The sequence below is a fragment of the Pelecanus crispus genome, chromosome 20 (assembly GCF_030463565.1).
Source record: "Pelecanus crispus isolate bPelCri1 chromosome 20, bPelCri1.pri, whole genome shotgun sequence".
NCBI lineage: Eukaryota > Metazoa > Chordata > Aves > Pelecaniformes > Pelecanidae > Pelecanus > Pelecanus crispus.
This window is the reverse complement of record NC_134662.1, coordinates 4717425-4733662: the sequence shown is the minus strand read 5'-3', so window position 1 is coordinate 4733662 and position 16238 is coordinate 4717425. Positions and strand designations below refer to the sequence as shown.

The 16238-nt window shown below is 71.9% G+C and overlaps 1 protein-coding gene across 1 annotated transcript; it reads right to left on the bottom strand.

Moving 5' to 3' along the window:
- Positions 1–699: 699 nt before the first annotated feature.
- Positions 700–5833, bottom strand: KCNN1 (potassium calcium-activated channel subfamily N member 1). Its single transcript, XM_075723427.1, has 8 exons — positions 5456–5833; positions 5288–5383; positions 4769–5187; positions 2315–2456; positions 2117–2227; positions 1866–1993; positions 1082–1151; positions 700–972 (listed from the first exon to the last, which is right to left on the bottom strand). The coding sequence occupies exons 1-8, from the start codon at positions 5831–5833 to the stop codon at positions 700–702; spliced, it is 1617 nt and encodes a 538-aa protein (XP_075579542.1).
- Positions 5834–16238: the final 10405 nt, after the last annotated feature.

Here is a 16238-nt window from a genome sequence, read left to right as displayed (position 1 = left end):
CTGCTGGGGGGCTGGGCTGAATATTGCATCCAGGAATCTCACAGCACTTTACAATGGTCGGTACCGGGGTGCGTGTGTGTCCCCCGCTCCCTCCCACCCCCCCCCCCCCCCCCCATTTTACAGATGGGGGAAACTGAGGCACAGAGAGGTGACGTGACTTCGCCAAGGTCACTTCGTGGCAGAGCCAGGAACAGAGCCCCCCCTCCCCGCCCCCCCAAATCCTCAACCCCAGGGGCTCAGCCCTGCTCTCACCACGGGGGGCTGCCCCCCCGCTCCGCGCCCTCCAGGCAAGACCCCAGGCATCCCCCCCACCCTGTCCCCAACCTCCACCCCCCCACACCGGGGGGGGGGCAGCCCCCAGACCACCCCCCCCAAGGGCTCCTGGCTTCTCCCTCTCACTCCCCTTTCTGCCCCCGCCCAGCTCCGTCCCCCCCCAGGGCTGCTCCGTCCCCCCAGGCGCAGCGGCTGCTGCAACCCCCCCCCCCCCCCCCAAAAAAAAAAGCCCTCCTGGAGACCAGGACTCACCTCCCACCCGGCCGGGGTTGGGGGGCCCGGGAGGGCCCGGGGGGGGGCTCCAGCCTCACGCCAGCACAGTGAATGCAGGAAATTTATACAGGGCTTTACAGAACAAAGCTACTGAAATCAGCCACACGATGGCCAGACATAAGAGGGGCCCCGGCCCCCCCACCTCCCGCCCCATCACCCGCTGTCTGAGGAGGTTGGGGGGGCGGTGGAAGGGGCCCTGGGGGGTCGGGTGGGGGTGCAAGGGGCCGTGGCGGAGCAGAGACGGGGGGTCCAGCTCCCCAGGAGCTCGCGCTGCTGCTGCCCCAGGGCTTGGCTGACCAGCCCCGGCAGCGCCAGCAGGCTCAGCCCCAGCGCCTCCATCTTGCTCTCCAGGGCGCCCAGCCGCTTCTCCAGGTCCTCGTTACGCTCCTGCAGCTCCGAGACCATGTCGTACATGATGTTCTGGGTCTGACGGGAATTGGGGGACACACCGGTGGAGGAAAGGGGGGGGGGGGGTCTCAGTGCCGGGAGCCACAGCATCGGGGTCTCCCGGCCCCCCCACCCCAGCACCGCTCACCTTTGCCAGGTCCACCAGCGTGTTGGCCTGGTCATTCAGCTTCCGCTGCTCCATCTTCACACTCCTCAACCTGCAGAGACATGGGGGAGCGGGGTCAAGGTCAGCGACACCCCCATGCAGCCCCCACCCCAGCACCCTGGCATGCAGCCCCCCCCCCCCCCCCCGCAAGCACAGCCTCTGCCCCTCCACCCTCGCCCCAGCAGCCCTGGGGGGGCTGCGCCACCGCGTCCCCCCCCCAATTTTGCAGCGCCGAGCTCATGCACACGGGAGCAGACAGAGGAGAGGAGCAGCCCCACGGGGCGACTTACTTCTGAGCTCTGCAGGGACGGGGCAGAACAGAGACAAAACACAACAGGAGGTTTAATACCACCACGAAGAGCGCAGGGAGACGACAGCAGCCGCAGCACGGCCCCCCCCTCGGTGTCCCCCCCTCCAAGCCAGGCACCCCTCGGTGTCCCCCCGCCAAAGCAGGGGGTGCCCGGGGGCTCGCAGCCCCCAGCCCCGCTCCCCGATGCGGGCGAAGCCGGACAGCAGACACGGTCACATCGAGCCTCGTCGAGCGGGTACCCCCCGGGGGTCACCCCAGCATCATCACGGGGGTCCTCACCCACCGGGAAAGCGTCCCCGCAGCGGGGACAGGGACGGGGGGCAGGGACCACCTGGCTCCCAACCCAAGGGGTGCAGGCAGCGCGGGCACAGAAGGGGAGGAAGCGCCCGGTTCTCCTTCCGGAGCCACGATGGGAAAAACCTCCTCGTAGGAAGCAGGTAAAGGTTTGGCACTTACTGATGGATGGCTTGGAGGAACTTACGCTGGTGTTTCCGAACTTTGGCATGGTCGATCTTCTTCACCAGCTTGGTGTGTTTGTAGATGAGCCACGTTTCCCTGAGTACGTTGGCAGCAGCATTTTTCACCTGGAAGCAACCGAGCACCGGGCTCAGGGACGGAGACGGCCGGTCCTGCGCCCAGCGATGCCGTGTCCGACGGGGCCGGGGAGGGGGCCGGCAGCGGGGTGGGGTGGGGGGGGGGGGTCTTACCCGCTTCGTTAGCTGCGTATCCATCATGAAGTTGTGCACGTGTTTCTCCGCTTTGGTGAGCTCTAGCTTTCTAGCAACGACGGCGACAACCAGAGCGGTGCAGCCGGCACCCTGCGGGCAGCGAGCCCCGCGGTGAGGGCAGCGGCAGGAGCGGGGGGCACAGGAGCCCGTCCCCCCCCCGACCCCGCCGGCACTCACCATGATGCCGGTGAGCAGACACACGCCCTTCCCGCAGTAGGTGTGCGGCACCATGTCCCCGTAGCCGATGGAGAGGAAGGTGATGGAGATCAGCCACATGGCCCCCAAGAAGTTGCTGGTCACCTCCTGCTTGTCGTGGTACCTGCCCGGGGCCGAGCGCAGCCGCCGTCACCGCACGGTCCCAGTCCCACCACGTGTCCCCCACCATGGCACCGCCGGCTTTGCCACACGGTTTTTAGCCGCTTTCCCATCCGGCAGCTGCAACCGGGAGAGTCCCCAAGCTCCCAGCTGCGCTGCTGGCACACAGGGCCCCAAAGAAGCTGGGGATACCCTGGGGACACTTTGGGGACACCAGGCAGGGCCACTCCGGACACGGGCACCAGGGAGGAGGTAAGCCCCAGGGTGGCTGTGACCCCCGGGAGCGGGGCTCGCTCGGTGGGGGGGCTGCTGGACGAGGGTGACGAGGTGATGGGTGCGGAGCCACAGCCCCCACACACGGATGGCAGCAACCTCCATCCTCCCGCAGCTCCCCCACAGATCTCAAAGCACAGGACACGGGTGTCACCACCGGACCCCCCGGGCAGGGGACACCCGGTCTCTGCAGAGCGGGAGATGGTTGCACAGACCTGGCCGGAGCGGAGCACCCCTCGCCCCGCGAGCCCCCGGGGGGGCCACGTCAGCAAAGCTGCCCCCGAGCAAGCCCCGGGCTACGAAGGGCCCCGAGGCCACCGCGGGCGTCACTGCGGGGGGAGCGGGGGACACTGTGCTTTGAGATTTCGTGGCCGGTGCCACAAATGCAGACGCCTGTGCCCCCCGCCCCCTCCCCGAGAGACCCCCGGACTCGGCCCCCGCCGCTTACCGGGACGAGCCCGGCCGGGGGACGCAGAGCAGCGGGGCCGGGTGCGGCCAAGCCAGGCAGCGGGATGGGGGCATGCGGGGAGCAGCGGAGAGCCGGGAAAACCGGGTGCCGGGGGTGAGAAAAGGGAAGGAAGGAGACGGAAGCAAGCCGGGGCGGACTCAAGCGTGCAGCGAGGAATTTAGGATTGCTGCGTCCCTCCACCCGGCCCCCCTGGGCACGGCCACACGGTTTGGGCTTGGAACCTCAGCCAGCACCCAGGGATGCGGCGGGGCAATGCTGCGGGGCACCGCGCGGCCGGGGGGGACCCGCACCCCGGGGGGGGCTGGCAGCGAGGGCTGGGCCCGTCCCCAAAGGGCCGGCAGCCCGAGGACGTCACCCCACGGCGATGCTCCCCGGGACAGCGAGGGCTGCGGTGCTCCCCACTCCCCTCCGTCCTCCCAAGGAGCCCCCGGGACTCCTTCGACGCACCCGAACTGTGCACATTAAGGAGGGGAAACACCGAGCAGCAGCAACAGCCAGAGCCGAGCAAAAGCCCTTTGGAGAATCAGCCGGAGCCTCCGGTTAGAAACAAGGATTCAGCGGCTCCTTCCCGGCTGCTCAAGCTCAGCTCCGCTCCTTGCCAGGGTTTCCCCCTCCGGGGCCGCCCCGGGACCCGCAGCGATTTCGGCAGCAAGCCCACCCCTCCGAGAGCACCCCGAGAGCTGGGGCAGAAGGACCCGTGCTCCGGCCCCCCACACGCTGCGATGGGACCCCCGGCTCCTGCCCACAGCCGGGCTGGGCACCGCAGCCGCCCTGGCTGGGGGGCACGGGGGGGTGGAAAGCAGCCCCTGAGGTTCCAAGTGGAAAAAGGGCTCCGGCCCCTTTCCATGTCCATGGCCTCTTTGCTCCGGCCTGGGCGGCCCCCCCGGCCCCCCAGCCTTGACCCCCCCCCACCCGCCGGCTGCAGCTAATCCTAAATTCTGGGTAGCACAAGCCTGGGGCGGGGGGGACGTCCCGTGCAGGACGCGCTGTCGGTCCCTGGGGTGACTCACAGTTTGTCCCTGCGAGCAGCAGAGCGGTCAGGGAGGGAAAACAAGAGCAGTTAATGCGCGTCCCCGGGGAGCGGCCGAGAAGGGGCGAGCACGGGCAGGGCACCGGCGTGGGCATCCTGGCCCCGGCATCCCGGCCCTGGCATCCCGGCATCCCTGCGGGCGCAGCTGAGGAGCATGGGCCACATCCTGCGCGAGGGCTCGGTCCCTTCTGTGAGACCCCCAGCTCCTCCTGGCCGGAGCTGGCGGCAGAGAGTGGTTCCTGCCGCATCCCAGGGGGGCACGGAGGGGCTTGGGAGAGGTCTGGGGACAGCCTGGGGGTCCGGCCGCCCCCACCTCGCTTCGGCAAGCGGTTTTGGTTTGGCAAAACCATCACGGCCACCACCCGGGGCACGAAAGTCCTGGTGGGGAAGCTCTGCCTGGAGATCGGGGGCCTCTTCTCCAAGGGGCCTCTTCTCTCCCCCCAGCCCCGCCGGGGTCTGCGCCGTGCGTCCTCAGCTGCACCCCAGCCCCGCACCCCCCAATGAGAGCCCCGGGGGCGGGCGGAGGGGGGAGCCCCCCACGTACCTCTCGCAGACGCGGACCGTCCAGGCAGCGATGATCCAGGAGGAGATGCTGAAGACCAGGAGGACGGTGCCGGGGCAGATGGTCATGAGGGTCTTCATGACGAAGCGGGTGTTGAAGTTGATCTTGTTGAGGGCGCCGATGCTGCGGGAGGAGGCGTCGGTGAAGAGCTTGCTGTGCAGCAGCATGACGCGCCCGATCAGGTACAGCCGCAGGAACATGGGGATGGAGAGGATGATGTCCACGTCGGCGTCGGCCACCGAGGCGGCGTAGGTGAACGCCAACCGCGCCGTCCAAGTGAAGAGGTACTGGCCGGGGATGGGGTGGATGGCGCAGACGATCAGCTCCAGGGCGATGAAGAAGATGCGCTCGTAGGTCATGGCGATGCGCCAGTCGTCGGCGCCGTTATCCACCATGAAGAGCTGCCGGGGGTGAGGGGGGAGGAGAAAGGGGAGGTGGTGGGCAGCGGGACCCCTGGGGCGGCACGGCCCCCGCGAGCACCCGCCGGCGGGTGCCCCTCACCTGGATCTCCCTGGCGTGGTACATGACGATGAGCCCCAGGAGGATGATGGTCGAGAGGCTGATAAGGCATTTCAGTGCAAACGAATACGACGACTCCTGCAAGGGGAGCGGGCAGCGTGAGCCCAGCCGGCCCCCCACCCCTCCCCGGCCCCCCACCGCACCCCTTACCTTGGTGTAGACCCCCCAGGACAACTCCGTCTCCGTGACCATGACCACGATGCCGAACATCCCGAAAATGAGGGCGTAATCGCTGAGGCGCTTCCGCTTCTCGAAGAGGGCTCGCCGGTGCCCCAGCTTGTACCCGATGTTCTGGTTCCTCCGGGGTCCTCGCCCCCGTACCTCGGCCGCATCCTGCCCCGGGGCTGCTGCCGGGCCGGGATCCGGACCCCGGGGTTGCTCCGGCCGTGAGACCACCACCTCGAGGCCGGGGGGATGGCGGGGCCGCAGCGGTTGGGTCTCCCCCTCCAGCGGGTGCAGGGTGCCGGCCGAGGCGCTCAGGGGGCCCCGGGGCCGTGCCACCCCCCCATTGTACCGGCAGCCGCTCATGGCTCTGGCGGGGAGGGGACCGGGCGATCCCGCATGGCTCAGCAGCGCGGGGGCGACCTGCGGGAGAGGGGTCAGTGTCGGGTGGGGGGTGCGTGGGGATTCCCGGGGGGCCGGGATCGGCATCCTCGCCCTGCCCACCACTGGGCGACGATGCCTGACGGGGCACGTGGTACCCATGTGCTGGCCTCGACCGCGGCGGGGACGCATCCTGCACACCGGGGACCCACCGGGGACGCGTCCTGCCCAACTGGGGACCCACAGGGGGCGCGTCCTGCACACCGGGGACCCATGGGGGACATGTCCTGCCCAACTGGGGACCCACCGGGGGACGCATCCTGCACACCGGGGACCCACGGGGGACGCATCCTGCCCACCAGGGACGCGTCCTGCACACCGGGAACCCACGGGGGACGCGTCCTGCCCAACCGGGGACCCACCGGGGACGCGTCCTGCCCAACCGGGGACCCATGGGGGACGCGTCCTGCCCAATCGGGGACGTGTTCTGCCCACCGGGGACCCACGGGGGATGCGTCCTGCACACCGGGGACCCACGGGGGACGCGTTCTGCCCAACTGGGGACCCACGGGGGATGCGTCCTGCCCAACCGGGAATGTGTCCTGCCCTGCGGGGACCCATGGGGGACGCGTCCTGCCCAACCAGGGACCCACGGGGGATGCGTCCTGCCCAATCGGGGACGTGTCCTGCCCTGCGGGGACCCACGGGGGACGCGTCCTGCCCAACCGGGGACCTGCCCCCCGCCCGGGGCTCGGTGCCGCCGCAGCCCGGCCGCCCCCCCTGCAGCCCCCTGGGGTGGCAGCGAGGGCAGGACGGGTCCGACCCCACGGTACCCCCGGTGCTGGCCCCTGCCCGCAGCCCCGGGACGGCTCCGGTAACGAGCTGCAGCTGCGCGTCCCCGCAGCCCCCCCCCGCGATGTCCCGGCCGCGCTCGGGGCTCCCGGTGTCGGGGCTCCCGGTGCCGGGGCGCCCGGCGGGTTCGGCTCAACCCCACCCCTGGCCCGGCCCGGCCCGGCCCTGCCCGGTGCCCGCTGCCCGGTGCCCGCTACCTGCCGCCGGGCCGGGCCGGGGCCGCGCCGCCGCCGCCGCCGCCGCCGCAGCCCGGCTCGGTGCCGGGGGCGCGCGGCGGCGGGAGCGGAGCGCTAGGGGGCGGGGCGGAGGCGGGGCGCGGCGCCTCATTGGCGGAGACCACCCCACGCCCCCCGTGACGAGCGCCGCGCCACGCCCTTCGCCACGCCCCCGAGCGCTGGCCACGCCCCCCGGCCCCCTCCATGCGCTCCCTGACACCCCCCGACCCCTCTGCGCCCCTGCACCCCCCAAAACCCGACCCCCCGGACCCCTCTGCGCCCCCGCACCCCCCAAAACCCGACCCCCCCGGACCCCCCGACCCCTCTGTGCCCCCGCACCCCCCAAAACCCGACCCCCCGGACCCCTCTGTGCCCCTGCACCCCCCCAAACCCGACCCCCCCGGACCCCTCTGTGCCCCTGCACCCCCCCAAACCCGCCCCCCCCGGACCCCTCTGTGCCCCTGCACTCCCCAAAACCCGCACCCCCGGACCCCTCTGCGCCCCCGCACCCCCCCCAACCCGCACCCCCCCGACCTCCCGGACCCCTCTGTGCCCCCGCACCCCCCAAAACCTGCCCCCCCCGGACCCCCCGGACCCCTCTGTGCCCCTGCACCCCCCCGAACCCGCCCCCCGGACCCCTCTGCGCCCCTGCACCCCCCCAAACCCGCACCCCCCGACCTCCCGGACCCCTCTGTGCCCCCACACCCCCCAAAACCCGCCCCCCCGACCCTCAGACCTCTCTGAACCCCCGCACCCCCCAAAACCCGCCCCCCCGGACCCCTCTGTGCCCCCACACCCCCCAAACCTGTTTCCCCGGACCCCCCCGGACCTCTCTGCACCCCCCCCCAACCCACCTCCCCAGCCCCCGTGCAGCCATCACACCCCCGGCACCCCGCATGCCCCCCCCTTGCACCCCCTCTCCCCCCAGCGCCCCCCCCAGCACACCCTTCAGCCCCCCGTGATGCCCCCAGTGCCCCCCATGCACACCCCCCACCCTCCAGCCTCACTGCGCTGGTCCCCTGCACCCTAAACTCCAGCATCCCCCATGCAACCCCCAGCATCCCAATGCACCCCCCCCGGCACCCCCCCATCCTCCCCATGCCCCCCCAAGTACGCTGCCTCCAGTATCCTCAGCACACCCCAGTACATCCCCTCTGTCACCCCCAGTGCACCCCCAGCACCCCAATGCACCCCCCCAGCACCCCAACACACCCCCCAGCACCCCAGCGCACCCCCAGCACCCCCGTGACCCCTCCCCGACACTGCAGCAGCTCCCTGAACCTGCAGCCCTGCCCACCCCGGCCCCCCGCACCCCCCTACCTGCTTGGGCTCCCCAGGCCCGGCCAGGGGGGGCCTCGGGGTGTTAGGGGCTGCGGAGCCGGGGCTTGGCACGGGGGGGGTCCGGGGGTCCGGGTGCCATGGGCTTCCCTCCACGCCTGGCAGGAGAGGAGATGTGGCATCAGTGGGGTCCCCAAACCCCCTCATCCACAGTGGCGGGGACCCCCAGAGCCACTGCACCCGGCTGAGGGTCCTGCCCTGGCACCGTCACCCCGGGGGGGGGGGGGGGTCACCCTGTCCCATGTCCCCCTGTGCACCCACCGCCTCAGGGGGCTGTGGGGAGGGTGGGTGCCAGTGCCGCACCGAGCCCCCCCCATGACAGCCAGGGTGGGCGAGCGGGGCAAGCAGCGCCGCGGTTTTTGGGTGTGGGTTTGTCACCAGGCCGTGGGGAACGCAGGGTAGGGTTGAGGGGCACCGGGGGTCTGCGAGCAGAGCCCCCCGGCCCTGAGCCCTCCCGCTGCGGCGCCAGGGCTGGGCTGCAACGGCGGGAGGCGACAGCACGAGCAGGGGGTCTGGCGGCAGCGAGCGCAGACCCCGCTGCAGACACAGCCCCGTTGCAGCCAGCACGGACCTCCAGCACAGACCCCCAGCACGGACCCCCAGCACCAACAGCCCCCATTGCACGACGGGGCCTCAAAAACCACCACGCGGAGCCCACGGTGCCGACGGCACCGGCAGCGCCGTCGCGGTCGGAGGGCCAGGCCGGCGCACGTCGCTGCGGGGCTCCTTGCACGGGGGAGCTGGGGGGTCCCCGCAGCCTCTCCCCCAGCCCTGCAGCAGGGCTGTACCCCCCGGGGTGGGGTGGGGGGGGGGGCAGCTCCCCAGATTTCAGGCCTCCAAGAGCCCAAATCCTCCTGCAGACCATCCCGGCTAAAACCCCAAACAACTGGCGTCGGTACCCCCATTGCAACCGCCACCACCGCGCCCGTGTCCCTTCCGGCGTGGGGACACCCGGGAAGGGTCTGCCACCACCAGCACCCCCCATCTGTGGGGGGCAGTGGGGCTTTGGGTCCCTTTCCCCTTCCCTGAGGGATGCACCGGAGCCGGGGAAGATGCTTCCCCGCTACCTACGGGAGCAGAGGCTGCGTGGCCGGGCTCCAGCGCCCGGCTGCTCCCCGGTGCGTAGCTGGGGCCGCTGGCTCCCCTCCAGAGCCAGATCATTTTCTCGCCATTCTGCCAAATTTATTGCAGGAAAATGGGCTCCGATTTCTTTTTAATACTCGGTTGGGGAGAAAAATACGCAGCGGGCAGGGCGGAGGGGAAGCCGTTTCCCAGGGCTGCCGGTCCCCTTCATCACAGAGATGCCGGAGATGCCAGAGCCATGCCAGGGCCTGGCAAACTTTTTGGCACCGTCAACGGGGTCTGTGAAGCTGCCCCCAGAGCCCTCCCAGATGGATGACAGTAAATATTTTATTAACCATCACTCCGTGGTCGTTCCACTAATAGCTTCTATCAATGGCAACGTAAATGGGCCTTATTAAATCTTCCCGCTGTCAGGACATCGATAGGGACGTCTCCGGCAGGATTCAGCACCCGGAGGGTTGATTAAAACTGCGAAGCCCCGAGGGATCCCCTCTCCCCACGGGAACGCTGCGGCCAGTGGCCACATCCCCAGGGATGCTCCGGCGGGATGCGCAGCACAAGGACGCCGAGCATCGTCCTCCACGGCCCCATCGCGGGGACAGGGACATGGCAGGTCCCCCTGGCCGCCGCATGTCCTTGAGCAGCGGCCCCGAGCAGCCCCGCTCTCGGCAGCTCCCGCACCGGGAGGTTGGTGGCGATGCGGCAGCAGGACGCCCACCGCCACAGCCCGGGTGTTTCGGCAGGGCCGCAGGGTGCTCCCGCCACCCCCGCGGCAACGCTCGGGGCTGGGACACGGGGACGCGCGAGGTTTCGTCTCCCCGGCGGGGTGCGGGTGTCCCCGGGGGTACGGGGAGGTTGGGTGGGCACGGGATGCCACGGGCTTTAAAGAGGAGCTGGCTGGGGCAGGACGCTCAGCTGGGGACGATGGGGAACGGGCGAGGGGGTGCTGAGGGGGACCCCGGCTGGGGCAGCACCCCATTGCCCCTGCCCAAAGGAGGGACATGGCGGGGGGGGGGGGGGACATGGTTTAACCCCCGCAGGGACAGGCTGCAGCAGCCCCCGGTGCCCTGGGGGGGGTTGGAGGGTGCCAGCGGGACCCCCCGCTTCCCCCCGTGCCCTGGAGCAGCGATGCTGCCTGGGAGCAACTGCAGAGGAGGAGGGTGCAGCTAAAAATAGAGGCGGGCAGCCGAAAAGCTCCCGGCTGGTGATTTATTTATTACCCGTTCTCTAATTCCTGCCTGGGAATCGCGGTCCCGGGGAGGGCGCGGCAGGAATTTGGGGGAGCTGCGGTTGCTGGCAGGGCCATGCCTGTGGGCCCCACGCCAGCAGCCGGGCGGCACGGCCACGGTCCTGCTGCCGTCCTAGGGGGAAGGGGCCGGGGAACCGGGGAACCCCCCCCACCATGGCGCAGGGGACGGGATGCTCGGGGCGGCAGGACCCGTGCTGAGCCCCCCGCCTGGGGTCGCAGGGGCTCCCCGCCAGCCGGTGTGAGGATTCGGGGCTTGCCGGGTGCACGAAGTGCATCAGCCCCCTTGCAGACCCCCCGTCTCCCCAAATCCCCCCGTTCCTTGGGTGGCCGCGGCTCCCGCCGCCACCAATCCCCGGCCATATGTCCCAGGCTGGAGAGCATCTGTCGGTGCCGGCAGGAGCCCCCGGCCCCCGCAAATGCTGCCCAGCCACCGGCACAGGGCTGGACATGGGGGGCTATGCCACCGCCGCTGCCCCCCGAGGGCAGGGCAGGGGGGCTGAGCATGATTTGGGGGGCACGGGACCATCTGAGCCCCCTGGGGCTGGCGGGAGGCACCAGTGTGAGGCCACCGGGCTCCCCAAGAGCACCGGGATGGCTCGGGCAAGCCCTGCTGCCATGGGACGCCCCGGTGATGCCAGCAGCCGGGCCCCTGTCCCCCCCCAACATCTCCCCGAGGACATCAGGGCCGGTGCAAAGGGGCAGAACCTGGCACCGGGATGATTTGCCCCACGCAGGATCTGGCCCATTCCCCGCCGCGGGGCTGTGGGGTGATCCGAGGGTCCCACGGCGCAGGGGGAAGCGCAGGGGCTGGCACACGTGCGGGGACGCGCGGGGACACCCAAACCTCCCGGGTCCTGCTGCATCGCAGGGGAATCCCCGGCTTGTCCCGGGGTCTCCCCGAGAAAAACCCTGCCCTGAGCCCCACCGAGACGCCTTGGGGCTGGATCAGGCCCCCGAGGGGGGGCGGGGGCAGCACCGGAGGCAGCCGGGCCCCCCCCAGGACCCCCCCAACCCAAAGGGGACCCCATCCCCAGCCCTCCCACCTTGGGAGGGGACACGCGGCCGGGGACACCCTACCTGCGTGGGGCCGAGTAGGTGCCTGGGGCTGGGGTGGGGGGTGCTGCAGGGCTTGGGGGGGGATGGGGTGGGTGGGTTTGGGTTCCCCACGTCCCCCCTCCGCCGCCACCGCGCCGCCGTCCCCAGACAAAGCCGCTGCGCCGGGTTCGCCCGCCGCCTCCCCCACGTGTCTCAGCTCAGCCGAAGGACAAAGCCGCTCCGCATGGCTGCCCCCGCCGGGTCGCGACGGACCCCCCCGCCCAGGGCCAGCCGGGGGGGGACACGGGTGTCCCCGCTGTCCCTGGCACTGCTGCAAACCCCTCAGGGAATGTGGGGGGGGGTTCCCCCCAAACCTCACAAGCGCCTTTTGGAGAGCCCCGTCGCCGCGGGGCGGTGGTCCCTGCCGCCGGGGGTAGCGTCACCGCAGCCGCCACGGCCCCCCAGCCCTGTGCGGGGTCCCCAGGGGCGGCCCAAGGTCACGGAGAAGGTCGGGAGGGGCAGTGGGGGGGCCCTGCGCCCACAGCCTCGACGGCTGCACCGCAACGTGCGCCGCAGCATGCCGGGCACTCCCCGGCACGTCGAGGCCGCGAGCAGCGCGCGGTGCCAGAACCTGCCGGGAACCCCTGAGCACCAACCCCAGGCTTTGCACCGGCAAACGCCGCGGCATGGCCCTGGCACCACGGCTGCCCCGGGGTCCCACCAGCCCCCGTGCCTCACCGGCTGTGCCGCCCTGGCATGGCCGGCTCCTGGTGTCACAGCCAGATCGAGCGAGGCTGTCCGTGGCAGGGGGTCTCTCTGGTTTTGGTGGGTGCTGAGCTGGGTGCAGAGCGGGGCTGGTTCCCCCAGCCAGAGCCATCCCAGGGCCACGTCCCGCCGGGGCTGTGCCAGCAACCGGCCCCCAAAGCCGGGGAGCACCAACATCCCCTGGCCTCTCGACCCGCGGTCCCCTTCACAGCCTCGCAGCTTCAGTCCCGGCAGCCAAATACGGAGACCCCCCCTGCAGTCCCCTGACTCTGGCAGCTGGGGCTTGCCCAGAGCAGCCGCTCCACCACCGGCACGGCGTCCCCGGTGTCCCCTGGCTCCCCGCACCCAGGCACCCAGTGATGGCTGGGGAAAGCCGTCCCCGGGGTCCCCACCGCCGCCATCCCCGGGGTCCCCTGCGCCCACTCACCTGCCACGGCCCCGCGTTACGGGGAGCGTCGGGACGAGCCGGGGTGCCCGGTGGGCGGCGGGGACATGGGCCGGGGCGCGGGGGCCGCGGCCGCTTGGCAGCTTTCTGCACGCCGGAGCGGCGGGTGGCGACGGCAGCCGTGCCCGGGCGCGTGTGGGAGCTGCGGCGCAAAGGGGGGGGCCGGGGGCTTCCCCGCCCCACGCCCCCGCGTCCCCCCCCGGCCCTGCCACGGCGGGCAGTGACCTTGAGGCCGCGGCGCTGGCGGAGGACGGGGGAAGGCGGATATTTTTAGCCGGGCAGAGTCACTCCCATCGCGTCCTCATTGTCACCGCCGTGGGCTGCCTCCCGCGCCCCGCTGCCCCAATCCGGCCCCCCCACCCACCCCCCGGTTCCCCGCCGCACCGGGGGCTGCAGGGTGTGCAGCAGGTGGGAGCGGGGGGTGGCCAAACGTGCCCTGCCTTGCCCAGGACCCCCGGGGTGCCCCCGGCTCAGCCCCCCCCATGGTGTCCCCTTCCCCTTCCCAAAGGGCCCTGCTGTCCCCAGGCATCCCCCCCGCTACACCGGGGGGTCCCCAAAAGCCAGGGACACCCCAGGAGGTGGGGAATCCCCAGGAGTTCAGGGAGTCCCCGGGAGTCAGGGGGGGGTTCCCCAGCACCAGCAGGTCCCCAGCAGCTGGGGGGGCCTCCCCCCAACCCACCCCCCCCCCTTGGTGCACCCACCTGCAGACAGACCCCGGCCTCCGCTCCCCTCGAGCGCTGCCACCGGTGACCATGGCCCGGCGTCGGCACGTGCCGGCGCGGCGGTGAGCCCGGGTTGCCGGGAGGCTCCGCTGGCACAACCGGACGAGCTGGGGGCCGGGGGTGGCCGGGCGCCTCGGCTCTGGCCCCACGGTCCCGCCTGGCCCCACGCCGCCGCTCCGTGCCTCGGTTTCCCCAGCGCGCAGGCGGAATGTGCGGGGCTGCCGGGGCAGCGATGCGGCGGCGTTGCTATTCCACTCACACGCGCGCAGCCGCGCACACCCCGCTCCCGGTTCCTCCCCGCCACCCCAGCCACCGCAGCTATTGTCTGCGGCTAAATTTAGCCGCCTGCCGGCTCCCCCACTTTAATTGCCATATCTGCAGGGACGTGGGCGATCGCCCGCCTCGCCGAGCACCCACGCCACCGCCATGCTTCTCCCTCCCCGGTACCCAGCACCGTCCCACCCGGGGCAGCGGAAAACTGGAGCCACAGCGGCTCTGACCCGGCCATGGTGCCCTCGGTAGCACCCAAAGCAGCCCCATGGCCGGCCTGGCACAGGTGCGTGAGCAGGACCCAGCACCCACGGGTGGCACGGGGACCACGAGCCCCCACCCCTCGGCATCGCACCCAGCGTGGCTCCCGGGGGTGCGATTGCCACTGGTGGGGAACCAGGACCCCTCCCAAAAAGGCCCAGTGGGGTGTCAGGGTGGCACCCCCAAGCAGGCCCCCGGCTTCGGCGCGCGTCGCGCCCACGCTCGGCAGCTGCGGGGGACATGCGGCGGGGAGCAGCGGGGCGTGGGTAGCGCGGGGGGGGCCGCGGGGGGGTCGTGGGCGCGTGGGTGCTGCCCACGTGCCTGCAGAAACCCCCCCTGCACCCTTGGTCAAGCCAGAGCGCTGCGGGCAGCAGCGGGGGCACGCGCGTGTGCAAGCGCCCTGTGCCGGGGAGGGCGTGAGAGCGTGCACGGCGTGTGAGCGTGCACAGCGGGCCCTTGCACGGGGGCTGCGCATGTCGCTTGAGGAGGGCACGGGGGCTGCGGTCGTGCGGGGAACAAAGCATGGGGGGTGTGCACGGGGGTGTGCGCAGCGGGGTGTGCGCAAGGGTCTGCATGGGGTGTGCACGGGGCTGGGTGTGCGTGCACAAGGAAGTGTGCAGGGTGGCATGTGCACAGTGCACGGCTACAGGGGTTGCAGCGTGGGTGTGCAGGGCGTGCTGCTCCATGCTGCGTGCACAGCTGTACGTGTGCAAGGGGTTGCACGGGCGGCTTTGTGTGTGGGCGCGTGTGCAGGGAGGGGTGCAGCGTGCACGGCGAGGCGCAGGGGTTGCACGCACAGCTGCGTGCCGGGGTGTGCTGCGGGCACGGTGCTGCAGCGTGCGGGGGGGCGGCAGCTGCGGGGGGGGTGCAGGGGCGTGCAAGGGGGTGCAGGGGGTGCATGCTGTGGGGGGGTGTGGGGTGTAGGGGGGTGCATGCTGCGGGGAGTTGCAGGGGTGTGCAAGGGGGTGCAGGGGCGTGCAAAGGGGGGGGTGCAGGCACGGCGGTGCCCGGGGGGGTTGCGTGGTGCAGGGGGTGTGCACACTGCGGGGCGGGGGGGCATGGTGCAGAGCGTGCATTCTGCAGAGGCTGTGCATTGTGCACGGCGAGGGGTGCGGGGGGGGGGGGCTGTTGCGGCGGGGGGGGATGCCCGGTGCAGGGGGGGCCGCGGGGGGGGGATGCCCGGTGCAGGGGGGGGATGCCCGGTGCAGGGGGGTCCGCGGGGGGGGATGCCCGGTGCAGGGGGGAGCCGCGGGGGGGGATGCCCGGTGCAGGGGGGAGCCGCGGGGGGGGATGCCCGGTGCCGGGGGGGGCCGCGGGGGGGGATGCCCGGTGCCGGGGGGGGGGATGCCCGGTGCCAGCCCTGCGCGGCTGCGCGGACGCTGCGAGGATCCCGGGGCCGCGTGACCACCCCCCCGCCCCGCGGGTTCCCCGCCCCCGCAGCGGAGCAGCCCGTTGCCATGGCAACGCCGCCCCCCCCCCCCGGGCTGCGCTAGATGGGGGGGGGCGGGGGGGATGAGAGGGAGGGGGAATCCCCGGGGGGGGCGGGGCGGGGAATCCCTCCCCTCTCTGCCGCGCCCCGCCCCGGGCACCCCCCCCCCGGTAACCGCTTCGCTAAGGGGGGGGGGGGGCACAGCGACACCGGGGACCCCCCCCCCCCCCTCCTGCAGTGTGGGTGTGGGGTTCCCCCGTTAACCCCTTCCACGCCCCAGGGATCCCTTCCTGCACCGCGGGATTCCCCCACCCCCTGCCTTTACAATGGGGGGGGTCCCCCCCATTAACCCCACACTTGCACTTGGGGGGGGTCCCGCCGCCCCCCCCAACTGAGGGAGTCCCCCCATTAATCGCTTCTTTGCAACTAGGGACCCCCCACCCTGCCCTGGAGAGGTTCCCCCATCAGCCCCTTCCTTGCAACAGGGGATCCCTTCCCTAAATTTGGGGGGGGGCAGCCCCCCATTAGCCCCTTCCAGCCCCGCACACACGCTGAGCGTAGCAGGGGGGTCCCCTGCATCACGGGGAGGGGGGGAATCCCCTTCCCCTGGGGCTGAGCCTGGGGCTCGGCCTCCGGAGCTGCACCCTGTAGCCCCCCCAGCTGCCCCCTGCAGCCTCCACCCCCCCCGGGGGGACACCAAGGCAGTGCCGCAGCGCTTGCTGCAGC